General features: G+C 34.8%; 1 protein-coding gene across 50 annotated transcripts in view; it reads left to right on the plus strand.

Annotated features, from left to right (window-relative positions):
* CLASP2 (cytoplasmic linker associated protein 2) overlaps positions 1-15,156 on the plus strand; it is a 256,293-nt gene that overhangs the window by 89,728 nt on the left and 151,409 nt on the right. For 43 of the 50 annotated variants that reach the window (XM_058290827.2, XM_058290835.1, XM_058290826.1 and 40 more), the window contains one exon: positions 1,697-1,843. In XM_058290827.2, coding sequence (XP_058146810.1) covers positions 1,697-1,843 — 147 coding nt within the window. Of the gene's footprint in view, positions 1-1,072; positions 1,299-1,696; positions 1,844-15,156 lie in introns of those variants that run through there. The other 7 variants (XM_058290838.1, XM_058290846.1, XM_058290844.2 and 4 more) reach the window with 2 other exon arrangements.

Raw genomic sequence — 15,156 nt, forward strand, 5'->3', positions numbered from 1 at the left:
GAAAAGTTTGCTCTTTCAATATTATTCCCTTGGGAACTTATGTCTGCTCTGTGTTGCAGTGCCTACCTTTCTCATCCTATGGTGAAGTTTTTGTGTTTACTCTCTCTCAGCCTCAATTTTTTTAACATGGTAGTAGTAAAAAAGTTGGGAATTGTATTGGTGTATTTAACAGAGCAGTCCATGTAAAGCATAGGTTTTAAGCCCGTCTCTTTATCTACACTGGCTCCCTAATAGTTTTATGCTAAACAAATTTTTTTTTTAACTAAAAGATACTGTTTTTCCTATGAGTTGTGCTGTTTAAGAAAAGTACTTGCTGAAATGGAGTGTGGCTTTATATTAAGGTATTATTTGATTCTCTCTTTTCCTCCAATAAATAAAACAGTTTTAAATTTTGTTTGGTTTATTTCTTTACAATGTATTTAGTAGTTGGATTCAAAGCATCCCTTTGGAGGGACAGTTTTTATTCTAGGTGATTAAGTATTTGTATAGGTAAAGGGACAGATTGAAAGGAAGCGGTTCTGTCATACTGATCTGAAGACTGGTAAAGCTGCTTCTCTGCCTCGCCCATCTTGGTTGTCATGGTTGGTTTGTGCAGGGTCCTAAAGAAAACCATATTATCATAAGAGAAGAGTAAAATGCACACATTTTGTGATTTTTTTGTTTCACTTCTGTACAAGGAGGTGGTGCTAATGTGGTCATTCTTAAATATTCTAAAAAGAGCTTTATAGAATATGAGAACAAATTGATTCAGTTTGGTTTTCATGAACTAAATAAACAGCAGATTGTAAGATTACATAGTTAATTATGCACAGTAATGATTACTGTGATATCCCTGCTTTACTGATGCAATAATGAGCACCTCTGCAGAATATTGCATAAAACCTTACTTTCTATCTGTATAAATTTTCATATCAAATAAGAAAACCAATTTAGGTTTATAAACATATAGTAGTATATGCCTTTGAAATTGTGATATAGAATAAAAATTGTAGCTGCATGGAGAATCTTTAAATGCATGGAGAATTTTTACCTTTCATATGGCAGTAGCTGCCATAAGATGATGTCACCTTGTAGCTGATTGGCTGTTGCAGCACCTAGGGCAGGGAAGAGAAAGAAAAATGCCGGCACAAACCTCAGTGGTGGTTCTGTGGTTGTTTCTGTCTATTTTTGATAGAATCTTTGATTAGTATTGAATCTACTGTTTTTGGCCATGTGAACTATTGGGAGCATCCTAGGGTGAGGGAAATTAAGAGCTCTCAGAGGAATGAGGCGACTGATTTGCAAACGGATCTGTGATTGTAAGTTGCAAAATCTGGGTGTAAGGAATAAGGCAGGGCGTGCTGGAAGATGCACTATGGGAGGAGCTGGCAGAAAATACTTGCATGAGTAGCAAAAAAATGAAGAATGCTTTTTACTATCCTTAGAATTAATCTGTCTGGTTTTATGTTTTGAGTTGTTTATATAGGTAGGAGATAATGATAATTTTGCATTCTGATTTTAAATTACACAGGTATATAGATAATAGATATGTTGTATACCATTGACTAATATATAAATACCTATTCAGAGGAGCTTTGTTTCATGTTATTTTACCAAGGTAGTGATTTTACGTGTAGCTTTTTTTGATTATTGAGTCTTATGCACAATGGAGTAAAGCTTAGTTCCCTTAAATACATTTTCCTAATGCTTTGTGCAGATAAAAGCTTTGATGATGAAGAATCAGTGGATGGAAATAGGCCATCATCAGCTACTTCAGCCTTCAAGGTTCCTGCACCTAAAACATCCGGAAATCCTGTCAACAGTGCAAGGAAGCCTGGTTCAGCAGGTGGCCCTAAGATTGGAGGTAATGTAAATCCATTTCAGATCTGATATGTATGCCCCATGTCCTTGATATGACCATGCATACTTAGAACTTCAGAGGAATATGTTTATTCATGATTGCAGCAAGATTGCAGATCTGGAGACAGTGTTGCAACACAGAAGGATGTGCCACTTTTTTTGAAAATGTGTAGAATATTGTATATGGCTATTTTCTGTCAGAACATGTGAATTCGTGCTTTTTGAGAGTATTTATTTTTCAGGTGCCATTTTTAAAGGGAGAGATTTAAGTTGTTTGTTTTTCAAAAGAAGAGCAGGTTTTTTTAGATTTGGGTATTAATTTCAGATGCTATAGCTATTACATAAATTTGAATTATGTAATATTTTTACATATTCATTTGTATATTAAGTCTTAAATACTCCAACACTGAAAAAATCGTTTTGAAGGTATTGAATCATTTGCCACAATAGGAAATGGGTGGTGGTCAAGTAAAATTGCCTCAAAAACTGTTTCAGGATTAGATAAAAGAAATGAACAAGGAAAAAGAAAACAAGTTTTTATGCAAGTTTATATAGCACATAGCTTGTTTTTTCATCATTTTAGAACTCTTTCTAGTATATTGTTTATGTTCAATATTTTTGCCGAATATTTTTTTCATATATTAATTAGAAAGCATGAGTACATTTCAGATGGTAGTTTCTACTAGGTCTCTCTGATAGAATGAATATGCTAAAAGGACAATAGTCTCTCTCTTTCTTTCTCATCTCTTTCTTCCTTTTTTTGAAAAATAAATCTCTATCTTAGTTATGATAATTGGGGAGAATAGATTTTTCCTTGTTTATGATAACTTGTGGGAAAATCATGGCCTTCTTGGTTTTGTTTTTTTTTCTCTCTTGGTCTACAATCCTTTTATTAAAAACAAAAGGGAAAAAAAGGTATGAACGTGTATTTTGACCAGGTTTATTAAGGAGTTTTATTCCCTAGATCTTTCTGTACAACCAAATTTTCTTTCCAAGTCACTTGATATTCTAAATACAGGAAAACTATAAGTATTTCATTTTAACTATCTTATGTGTCACACAACGAATAAGAAAGATAGTATGATATATCTGTAAATAAATAAATAGTGTAAAATAAAAATGTCTTATTGATTTCTTTGGTTTTTTTGAGTATCATTTTAGGGTTACAGTTATTTGTTTTGGATTATAGGAATATGTTCTCATCCAAATGTTAGTCATGTTTCTTAGCATATATTTTCTATTAAACAGTCTTACTTATCTCTAGTTAAAAAGAATATGACATTCTTAGATTTCTTCCTTTTGAAACAAATGGCTGCCTTCAGTCAGTACATGGGGGATATTTATTTTTTTCTTGATTTTGCATTATAGATTTTAATCTAGAATTTTACTCTAATGGCTTAATGAGGCTGTCTTATTTTACTTGAAGTGATTAATATTTGAAATATGTGATAAATATTTTTTATGAATATGGGCAAATGATTTATGATTAGTTCTGTTTTTCATGTTTTACTGGCTTGTCTTGGATGAAAATTGAGATTTTATAGTTTATCCACCAAAGGTCACTTAATTCTGATAGTATGCAAATTGATAGAATCAGATACTCTTTTGTAAAAAGAAAAAAAGAGAGAATTTCTTAATGCCCTCCCATTTAATGGTTATCATGTATAAAAATGTTAGATTTTATTATTGTAGCTATTAATCACTTATATAGATTATATCTTCTCTCTCTCTCTTTGCAGTTGCAGATTCATTCTTTTTTCTTTCCTTTGCCACAGCTCATTTAGGTCCATTGCCCATTTTTCTATCGAAGAAAAGAGCTACTAGGCAGAGTATATTGATATTGCTTCTGAAATTAATGCCAATCTTGGCTTTCAGTCCTTCTTTGAAATTTTAACTTTCCTATCTTGGCAGAGATCTATTGATTTATAAATTAGTTATAGAAAGTTTTTAGAGTTGTAGATTCTTTGAGTTGGAAGGGACCTTGGCAATCATAAAGTTCAATTTACTATGCAAGCATAGCAAACCCTTTGATATTATTTCTAATAGATGATTATATATCTCAATATATGCTCATGGATTAAAATTCAGAACACAGATCACCTGCACTATATCAATATATATAGACATAATCACTGATAAAGTTATACTTCTAATTACTTTTATAATTGCTTTTATATATATATATACCTACAAATATTTTCTTGGGAGGACCATATTGGCACCATTGATTATGTAGTTTTGTTACTTTTTTTCTTACTGTTGAGTATTTATTGTCTTAAATTGTTAATTGAAAACTATTCATGACTAAATAGGTAGCTCCCAGTTTTTTTTCTGCTTTTATAATGTACATCTTTTGGCATATCGCTAATCATTTCCTTGAAATAAATGTTTAAAATTCACTGAATCAAAATGTGTCAGGATTTTGAAGGCTCTTTCAGTTTGGCAAAGTGTTCTCCAGAAATGTTATAAGCTCATTTTAATTCTAGATATATTAATTCTTTTTTATATTGCATTACATCCTTGTAACGTATTAAGGGAAGATGAATTATTTAATAAGGTAATTACCTGAAGATTGTCTTGTCTCCTTGTAAGTATTCTGTTTTCCTGACTATATATCCTCTTTCCCATACCTTATTTGGAATGTTGGTGATTCATTCCCAGCATTTTATTGGCTACTTCAAGGCATATAATAAATAGACAGGTATGATTAGTTCCTAATTAAAGAATACGGTAGATGGAGGTATATATAATAGTGTAAGTCATTGAGAGTCCAGTGGGTTTGACAAATCTCTTTTCAGGTGGGATTAACCCTTTCCCCTTCCCGAAGAGTGAGCTTCTTTGGAATCATAAATGGATCTGTTTTTGAAGTTTTGGAGTTCTCCCAGAGTTATATGTCAAGAATAAAGATGTGTTCTATTTTTAGCTGTGTCATAGCCAATTAATTAAGTCTGATAACACCTCTGATTAATCTTTAGTGTGTGTTACTTTTGATTTGTTCTTTGCCCTCTGTGTGCCAACCTTTCTACTCATATTGTAAATGTGTGGCCTTTAAGCCAAGGAGAATTGAAAAAAAAAAAAGACCATGGGTCACTCCATAACAATATATCATTTCTTTAAAAAAAACGTGTGTGGGCACCAAAAGTGTTACCTTTGTGCTTTACTAGTTAGAATAGGGTAAAGTTAATCCCCTTAAATAGTCTATAGCATTCATAACATTCATAACTGCACAAATGGGAATTTAGGGGAAACATGTTTTCTCCTCTTTTAGCTTCATGGTCTGGAATGCAATTGCTGAAGGTACCTGATTTTTAAAAATACTTGTACCTCTAGAGTACTTTTAGGTAATGATATATTTTTAAAGTTATAGAGTATTCTTACATATATTCTTTCATTTAAGACTTAAAACCCGAGCTAAGTACTTTATTATCATTTGTTTACTGATGAGCAAACTAAATTTTGGAGAAGTTAAGTACCTTGCCCGGGGTCATACATCTAATAAGTAGGCAAAGCAAAAAAAAACCTACTTTGTTAAAATACCACTCACAGTAATCTAGCTGGAGAAATAAGAATTCTTTTAGATCTTACAGCAATGAGACAATCCATAGTAATCATTACTACCTTTATGTACCTATAAATCATGTTAAAGCTCAACTAATATGGATCCCAGCAAAACCTGTAATTTTTTCACCTAAGTAGAAGTGTTTTAGAATATTTTCTTGTTGAAATTGACCTCTTAAAATTTATTTTCTGAGAATATTTCTATTCTCTGTCTGCCCCCCCCCCCATTTTTTCAAATTGTGGAAACATATACACAGCATAAACTTTCCCATGTCAGCCACTCCTAAGAATACAATTCAGTGGGATTAATCACATTCACAGTGTTGGGCTACCCTCAGTACCATCCATTAGTAGAACTTCCCCATCTCCCCAAACAGAAACCCTGCACCCATTGTACATTAACCCACTGACCCCTAACCTGTACTTTCTTTTCTCTCTCTATGAATTTGCATATTCTAGCTGTTTCATATATGTAGAATCATACAATGCCTGTCCCTTTGTATATGACTTATTTCACTCAACATGAACTTTTCAGGGCTATTCCATGTAGTAGTATATATCAGAACTTCATTCCCTCCTCTCCATCTCTTTCTTAAGAACTTCATTCTTTCTTAAGGCTGAATAATATTCTATGTACCCACCACATTTTTTTTTTTATCCTTTCATCTACTGATGGGGCATTTGGGTTGTTTTAACCCCTTGGATATTATTAATAAGCTGTTGTGAATACAGGTGTATAAATACCTGTTTGAGTTCCTGCTTTCAGTTTGTTTGGGTATATACCTAGAAGTAGGATGGCTGGGTCATATGGTGGTTCCTTTTTTAAGTTTTGTATGGGGGTTCCTATTTCTCTGCATCCTTGTCAGCACTTCACTATTTTCCCTCTTTTCAATAGTAGCCGTTGTAGTGGGTGTGAAGTGGTTATCTCGTTGTGGTTTTAATTTGCATTTCCCTATGGCTAATAATGTTGGATATCTTTTCATGCATTTTTTGACTGTTTATATGTTTTGTTTGGGGAAATGTCTATTTGAGTTATTTGCCCATGTTTAAATTGGGTTGCTTTTCTTGTTGTTGAGTTGTAGGAGTTCTTTATATTATCTGGATATTCAACCTTTCTCAGTTATATTTCTTGCAAATATTTTCTTTCTGTTGGTTGTCTTTTCATGTTATTTTTTAAAAATAAGGATTGCATTAGATGATCATATAATTGGCATTGTTCTTTGTTAGTATCAGATTTTGAGGTCATGATTTGTCACTGAGACTTGTTTTCATAATTAATTACTAACTTTTTCAAATTCAATACACTTATCTTTGAATATTTTGTTTTTGTTTTACTTCCTTTAAGCCTGATCTGAGATTTTATTAAGAATGTCCAAATTATCGTTTTTCCACAAATGGTGATAATTAGTCCTATTTTTTCCCATAAGGGAAACAACAAAGTTTTTTTCTCTTAAACAGACATCAGAAGAATTGATACATATTTAATTTAAAAATCTCACAGAATTGTTGCTTAATCCTGAAATCCAAATTTTACCTGTATTGTAACTGGTGGACCACAGTTTCTTATTTTTGCAATTTTATATAAAATCAAATAACTTTTCTGTTTCTGTTTTGGTTTTTTTTTTTCCTTCCACTCTTCTTTTCCTACTGATACGGAAAAATACTAAACCCAGAAAAGTTGTAGCCTTGAAAGTGTCTTAAAGATGATCTGCCTCAGAATCTGCAAAAGAGACTGAGTCTCTGAGAGTTGAATGATGTGCCCAAAGTCAAACAGTTAATTATTAACAAAAATGAGACAAGAACCCAGCAGTTTGACCACTGTCAAGAGCTTCTTAGATCATCTCTGGTTTATTTCCTAAGTAATTATGCTTGTTGTACATATTTCCTTTGTTTATTCCATATAGCAAAATATTATTATTAGCATTTGGAGTTTAGAGATTGGCAAGTCTCCATTCTGTCTTAAATTACTATGAATCCCAGGTCACTGACTTTCTATCATAAAATATCCTTTATCTATCTTTATTTTGATTAGAGGGTAAATATGGATTGAGTAACAGGTAAATTATTATAAATGTATATCAAGTTGCCTAATTATTTACTATTTACAAGAAAGCATATATTTTACTGTGCTTATTTTCTTTGACCTCAGTTTTGTCTTAACTCCTATGCAAAACTTAAAAATATGTTTCATTGTGCAAGATTTATTTTTTGAGGCATTTGGAATGTTGAAGGGAGAAACCCATATAGAAAGCCCAACTATTTTGACCGAAGTTCAGTAGGCAAACTAAAAAGACCTAATGTCTTGATAGATAAGTTATTTTTATCCACAGCTGTGTATAGAACCTACTGTATGCAAGGCTCCATGCTGGACACAGAGGGGATCATATGGAAGGCTTGATTTGAGATTTTGAATTTACAAAGATAGTAACAGTATCTGTCCATGCTTTTTATTCAGCCCACCAGTGTTATTTATTGTTAGCATTTTGGTCCTTCCATACTTCGTTTGCCTATACTTTTCAACTGAAATGTAGATGTTAGAAAATTGTGAATTCTTTCATATGGGTAAGAAAATTCATTCAAGATTTGCCTTGGAAAACAGTGAGGTATCATTAGTGTAGATCTCATATGAGTAGTTATCCATTAGACTCATTATATCTGATGCATGTAAAGTAAAAATTTGTAACAACACATTCTAAGTTTATATTTATCATATACATTCTTATATATTTGAGTTGGTGAGAGCACTATTTCTATGATGGTATTTCCATTAACTTACCATTTTTCTTTTTTAGAATAGATTTGTTTCTTACTAATGAAAATAATTAAAATGTATGAATTGATTTTAAAAAATGATAAAAGTCATGCACACTGTTAAGTCAAACAATACAGAGATAAACCTTTAATAATATCTTGACTATTATCTCCCTGAGGTAACCAATATTAAGTTGATATGTATCCCTCTATAGCTTACTCCATGTTAATATATGTAGGAATATCTATTAGATTTTATTTCTCCCTACATTTAAAAAAATGGGCTCCTGCTGTTAAACATACTAATAAGCACATTGCTTTGCAACTTGACTTTTTTTTTTTGCAGAACATCTTTCAGTATCAAGAATGAGAGCTATCTTATTCTTTTAATAGCTATGAAATATCCCCATTATGAACGAACCATGATTTACCAAATTATTTCCCTGTTAGGGTCCTTCAGGATGTTTGCAACTTGATACCATTATTATGAATACTTACATAATTAAATGTATGGGTGCTTTCCTCTGCATAATAGAATCCTCTAAATTGTGATTGTTCAGTCCCATTTAAGAGTTGTGTGTGTTCTGTTTTTTTAAAGATTTATTTATTTCTGTCCCCTACCCCCCATTGTTTGCATTTGCTGTCTGTTCATTGAGTGCTTGTCATGTTTTTAGGAGGCAGTGGGAACTGAACCCAGGACCTCTCATGTGGGAGGGAGGCACCCAGTCATTTGAGCCCCCTCCATTCCTGCTTCTTGTGTCTCTCCTTATGTTTCCTTGTTGTGTCTCTTCGTTGTTTCGTCTTGTTGCATCATCTTGTTACGTTAGCTTGCCGTGCCAGCCTATCATGTCAATGTACTGTCTTGCTTGTCTTCTTTAGGAGGCACTGGGAACCAATCCCAGAACCTCCCATGTGGTAGGCAGGTGCCCAGCTGCTTGAGCCACATCTGCTTCCCTGTGTGTGTTTTTAATTTTAAGAGTTAAGAACAGATTATTTTATCTTTCCAGTATTGGCTATAACAGTCTCATTAATTATTGCCATTTTGATGGTGAAAAAATGGTACTGCTTTCTTTCAAAAGGCGTTTTTCCATCTACCCATTCTGTTAGCAAGTGAGCTGGCCAGCCAGCTAGCAAGTATTTATTGATTTTTAGTGTACTGCTGCTTTTATAATTTCTGGGGAACTACCAGTGAATAACAGCAAAGATGCTGCTCTCATAATGCGTATATTTTAGTTGAGTGAGGTTCAGAATTTTTAAATCCATTAATAGGAATTAGCATATCCTCTTCTGTGAATTACATGTTCCTATTTGCCCATTTCTATTGGGTTGTTTGGCGCATCATTAATTTGTTGGAATTTTTAAGATAAAGACATTTTCCTTTGTTCATTGTTACAAATATATCCACAGTCTCTTGACTTTGGCTTATGAGATTTTTAATGAAAATTTAAAATTCTTTGTTTTTGTTGGGAAAAAAATCTGTCCTTTTCTTTTTGACTTCCAAGTTTTCTGTCTTGAATCAGGACTACTGTCCAGTTACAAGCTTATAAAAATTGTCTCATGATAATTTTTTACACATAATTAGTTCAATATATCTGGAATTTATTTTGTTATAAGTATATCCATTGTTTATTTTCTTCCTTATATACGTGGCTGCCAAGTAAGTCTGTGCAATTAAATAAAACATTTTTCCCCACATTGGCTTGAAATACCACTATATGTGTTTTTGTCAGTTTCTGGAGTTTCTGTTATTTTGCCCTAATCAATTCTTACGTACTCTAGCTTTTTTTAAAATTTTTTTTATTTTTTTAAAGATTTATTTATTTATTTAATTCCCCTCCCTCCCTCGGTTGTCTGTTCTCTGTGTCTATTTGCTGCGTCTTGTTTCATTGTCCGCTTCTGTTGTCGGCAGCAGCACCGGAAGTGTGGGCGGCACCATTCCTGGGCAGGCTGCACTTTCTTTCGGACTGGGCGGCTCTCCTTATGGGGCACACTCCTTGCCCGTTGGGCTCCCCTACGCGGGGACACCCCTGCGTGGCAGGGCACTCCTTGCGCGCATCAGCACTGCTCATGGGCCAGCTCCACACGGGTCAAGGAGGCCCGGGGTTTGAACCGCGGACCTCCCATGTGGTAGACGGACACCCTAACCACTGGGCCAAGTCTGTTTCCCACTTACTCTAACTTTATATTAGTGTTTTCCCCAGCTTTTTGTCATGAAAATTTTTGAACAAATCTCAATACTCATCGCTTTATTACATCACAGATTAAATAGCATTTTGCCATTTTTGTTTTAACTTTGTTTGTATAGATCTATTCCTCCTTATATATTTTTCTTTTCTCTCATCTTAACCATTGGAAAGTTTTGATGATATCATGACATTTCATCCCTACATATTTTATATGCATATCCTAAGACTTAAAAGTGTGCCCCTTTATAACTATAATGCTATTGTCATATGTAAAAAGATTCCATAATATTAAAAGAGTCCTGTCACCAAATGTCTCCATGACATTGATTCCCCCCTGCCCCCCTGCTGCTGAAGGGTCTAGATCACTTGTTTTTTATATTGTTTATGTTCTGGAATTTAATGATTTTTTTTTTTTTGGGGTGTGTGTGTGATGTTACTTAACTTGTTCTAACACTTTTTCTTTTCTTTCTTTCTTTCTTTTTTTTTTTTTAAGATACTTAGATGATACAAATGTCACATAAAAAATATAGGGAATTCCCATATGCCCCACTCCCCACACCTTCCATATTTTCCCACATTGACAACATCCTTTATTAGTGAGGTACATTCATTGAAATTGGTGAACACATTTTGGAGCATTGCCACTAAGCATGGCTTAAAGTTTACATTGTAGTTTCCATCTTATGGCAAGATTTAGAATGACCTGTATCTTTCGTTACAGTGTCACTTAGAACAATCCCAAAGTCCCCAAAATGCCCCTGTATTACACCTCATTTTCCCATTCCCTGCCCTCAGAATCTCCAGTGGCCACTGCCTCCGTATCAGTGATGTAATTTCTTCATTTCTAGACTCATAATAAGTCTGTAGTAGAATATCAGTAAGTCTACTTTAGTTCATAATTCATTCCCCAATCCTGAGGATTCTGGGATGGTGATGTCTACTCCACCTCTAACTGAGAGGGGGCTGTGATCCCATAGTGCCAGTGGCTGGGACTCTCTTGCTTGCAGTTTTAGAATCTTTCTGTACCTTGGTATGGTATTTGTCCATCATCTCCTCCTTGTTAGTTGTCCTGGGTGAGACCAATGAGCTGGAGAGTAGGTGTTAGAACTCCGTTGAGATTCAGGGCCCAGCTGACACATGGACAACACAAGGATTTAAGTCTCTTGGATGTACAGCTACCAACTCTAGTACTAATTATAGGTTCAAATAGAAGGACAGAAGAGCCATGTGTGGGGAAACCACAATTGAGTCCAACTCTGTCACCCTGGGGAGCATAAATTCCAAATAGGGCCCACTGGCAGGGTGCCAAACTCCTGAGTTGTCAGCCCTGGCTATAGTGTCTGGGTGTCTCCAGAGCCCACAGGAGGCCTGCTATTTGAGGTAGTATCTACTTTGGTAGTCAAAGAGATCCTGCTGAGACATGCATAAGCATAACCTGCGGAATGATCTCCTGACTCACTTTGAAGTCTCTTAGCCATATAAACTCATTTGTCTTTACCTTATCCCCCTTTTGGTCAAGGTCTTTTTCCATTTTCATTGCTAGTTGGTGCTTGGTAGTAATCCTGAGATGCCAGGAAGGTTCATCCCCAGGAGTCATGTCCCACACAGGGGGGAAGATAATGTATTTACATGCTGAGTTTGGCTTAGAGAGAGGCCACATTTGAGCAACAAGGAGGCTCCTAGGAGGCAACTCTTAGGCACCCTATAATACTAGGCTTAGTTTCCATTTCAGGAGTAAAGGTTCATAAGCACAGTCATCAGTATCAGGGGCCTGTCTATGGACTTTTGACGGGTCCTTTCTTGGACCATTCTCCTCACTAGTCATTGCTCCTGTACTCGGGGGATTCTTGCTAATTCATTAGAGAATGCGGCAGAGCACCCCAGGATGGGGCATTTGATGTTCCTTCAGTTATTGTGTGAATCTCCACCCACTGTGACAATGCGCCATGAACATTTAAACATTTATATGCCTTTATAAGTATGCCCAGGTGATCTTCCTCCTATGTATCCCCATCACTGATACCCTGCACCAATAAAATAGCCCAATACAATTAATAGGAAAATGAAATAATGATAGCTTTTAAAAGAAGACAAATAAAAATTTGGAATAATAAAAATAATCAAAAAATATTTAAATATTTTTTTACATTTTGCCTTTCATCATGTAAGTTCTGTTGTCCTATATGTACAGTGACATTTTCTTCCATTTATTTCTGTGTCTTTTTTTTTTTTCCCCATTTTGTCCTCACAGAAGTTTTAGGTTACAGAAAAGTCACGTATCGAATACAGGGGACTCCCATATACCCAACATCCTCCCCGTTTCCCCCCTTGCGCTATTAATAGCTTTTTATATGTGGATGGTATGTTTGTTACAACTGATGTACAAATATTGAAACATTGCTACCAACCATGGTCAATGCTTTACATTATGGTTTACATTTTGGCCATACACTTTTAAGAACTTTGATGCTATTCAACATGGCCTCTATCCATCAAAGCAAGATCATGTAGAACAATTCCATCTCCCCCAAAATGCCCCCTGTTCCTCTATTCTATTCCTCTTTCCCCCTCCCCCTGGGACCCACGGCAACCACCAGGCTTCACGCTTTGAAGGACAAGATTCATAGCTACTTGCAGCAACACTGAGGGCTCAACACACTGGTCTTCCTCCCCTGTTTTTTTGCAAGAGTCTAGATCACTTGTCTTTTATACTGTTTATGTTCTGGAGTTTTCTGTTTTTGTTTTTTGGTGACATTATTTAACTAGTTCTTCTAACACTTCTATTTTCTGTAAATTTATTTTTAAACTACGCAACTATCTCTTTTAACTGACTCTATTTTAAGCACTGCAATATTATATTCAGATAATATTTTTATACCTTTTTCTGTTCTAACCGGGATCTGATCAAGATTTCTGATTGCATTTGGTTATGTTTTTTTTTTAAACAAATCAATTTTTTAAAATTTTTATCGGATTATATCATTCATACATGAACACACATAAACAATAAGTGTATGGTAAAGATTGTGAACTTAAAAAATAAACATACATCACTTCAAACAGGGGTCTCATACATCACCCATCCACCAGCTCTTTGCATTGTTATGAAACATTTGTTACAAACTACAAGAGCATCGTCAAAATATTACTACCAACTATAGTCCTTACATTTGGTATAAAACATCTTACATTTGGTATAAAACAAGTCAATTTTATTGATACATATTGATAAAGCATACAGTTTATCCAAAGTGTACAATCAGTGGTATTTGGTATATAACATAGTTGTGCATTCATCACTTCAGTCATTATTGGAGCATTTTCACTATTTCAATAGTAGTGATATACACAAACAGACAAACAAACAGGAAAATTCCCCACCTTTCAATATTTGTTTCCCCTGCTCTACGTAGCTGCTATTTCTGACTATTCTTGCACAATTATTTATTAAGCAGTTTTATTGAGATATATTCACATACCATATGGTCTGTCCGAAGTGTATAATCAGTGCCTTTTAGTATAATCACAATGTTGTATATTCATCATCTCAAAAATTTTAGAACAGTTTCCTTACTCCAGAAAGAAAGATTCCACCACCCTTAGCATTCCTTCCTCAGTCCTACATAACCACAGTTTTACTCTGCCAAAGGGTTGCTGATGCAAAGTACCAGAAATCTGTTGGCATTCATAAAGGATATTTATTTGGGTAGAAGCTTACAGTCACAAGGCCATAAAGCATAAGTGACTTCCCTCACCAAAGTCTGTTGCCACGTGTTGGAGCAAGATGGCTGTCTCTGCGAGGGTTCAGCCTTCCTCTTCCTCCTAAGGCTCTGTGGCTCCAGTTCCTTCCATTCTCAGCTGTAAGCCAGCATAAGGCTTGTCTCTCTCTCCAGGGCTCATTTCTTTCTGGGCTTTTTCAGCTGTTCAGGGTTCTGGTCTCTTCAACTGCAAAATATCAGGCAAACGGCTTGGTTTTCTCCCTGGGGCTCCAGTGTTCAAAACTCTGTGTTCTTCTCCGTGTATTTACTTCCATGTGAGAGTCTGTTTTATCCCCACCAAGGGGATGGGGACTCAACCCTGCATGCCCTGATGATGTGGTCAAATACAAACCCTCATCTTGAGTTAACAAAGTAAAAGTGAAACCTCTGAATCTAATACAATCTGATATGCCCAGAGGACCAGACCACTTTACAAACACATTCTAGTATCTATTTTTGGAATTCATAAACAATATCAAACTGCTACAACCTTTATAAATTTATTTTTATTTTCATTTTATATTAATGAAATAATATGTAGTACTCTGTGCTTGGTCTCCTTCAAATGAAGGAGTATAATGTTGGGGTTTTTTTGGTCTGATATTAACATTTTGTAGTATTAACCTACATTAATTCAGCTTAAAAGAAAAATGTTCTTATATATGCAATTTTATCCATATTCATATTCATATTTGGCAATCACATGTGATAAGGGTTTAATATCCATGATATATAAGGAGATCATACAACTCAACAATAAAAGGACAGACTATCCAATTAAATGAGAAAAAGACTTGAAAAGACAACTATCCAAAGAAGAAATACAAATGGCAAAGAAACACATGAAAAAATGTTCAACACCACTAGCAGTTAGGGAAATGCAAATCAAAACTACAGTGCAATATCATTTCATACCTATTAGACTTGCCACTATTATTAATAAAAGGCCTGAAAACTGTGAATTTTTGGAGAGGATGTGGAGAGATAGGAGCACTTGTACACTCTTGGTAGGGATGTAGACCAGTACAGCCGCTGTGGAAGACTGTTTAGCAGTTCTGGAGGAA

Source organism: Dasypus novemcinctus, chromosome 31, assembly GCF_030445035.2.
Source record: "Dasypus novemcinctus isolate mDasNov1 chromosome 31, mDasNov1.1.hap2, whole genome shotgun sequence".
NCBI lineage: Eukaryota > Metazoa > Chordata > Mammalia > Cingulata > Dasypodidae > Dasypus > Dasypus novemcinctus.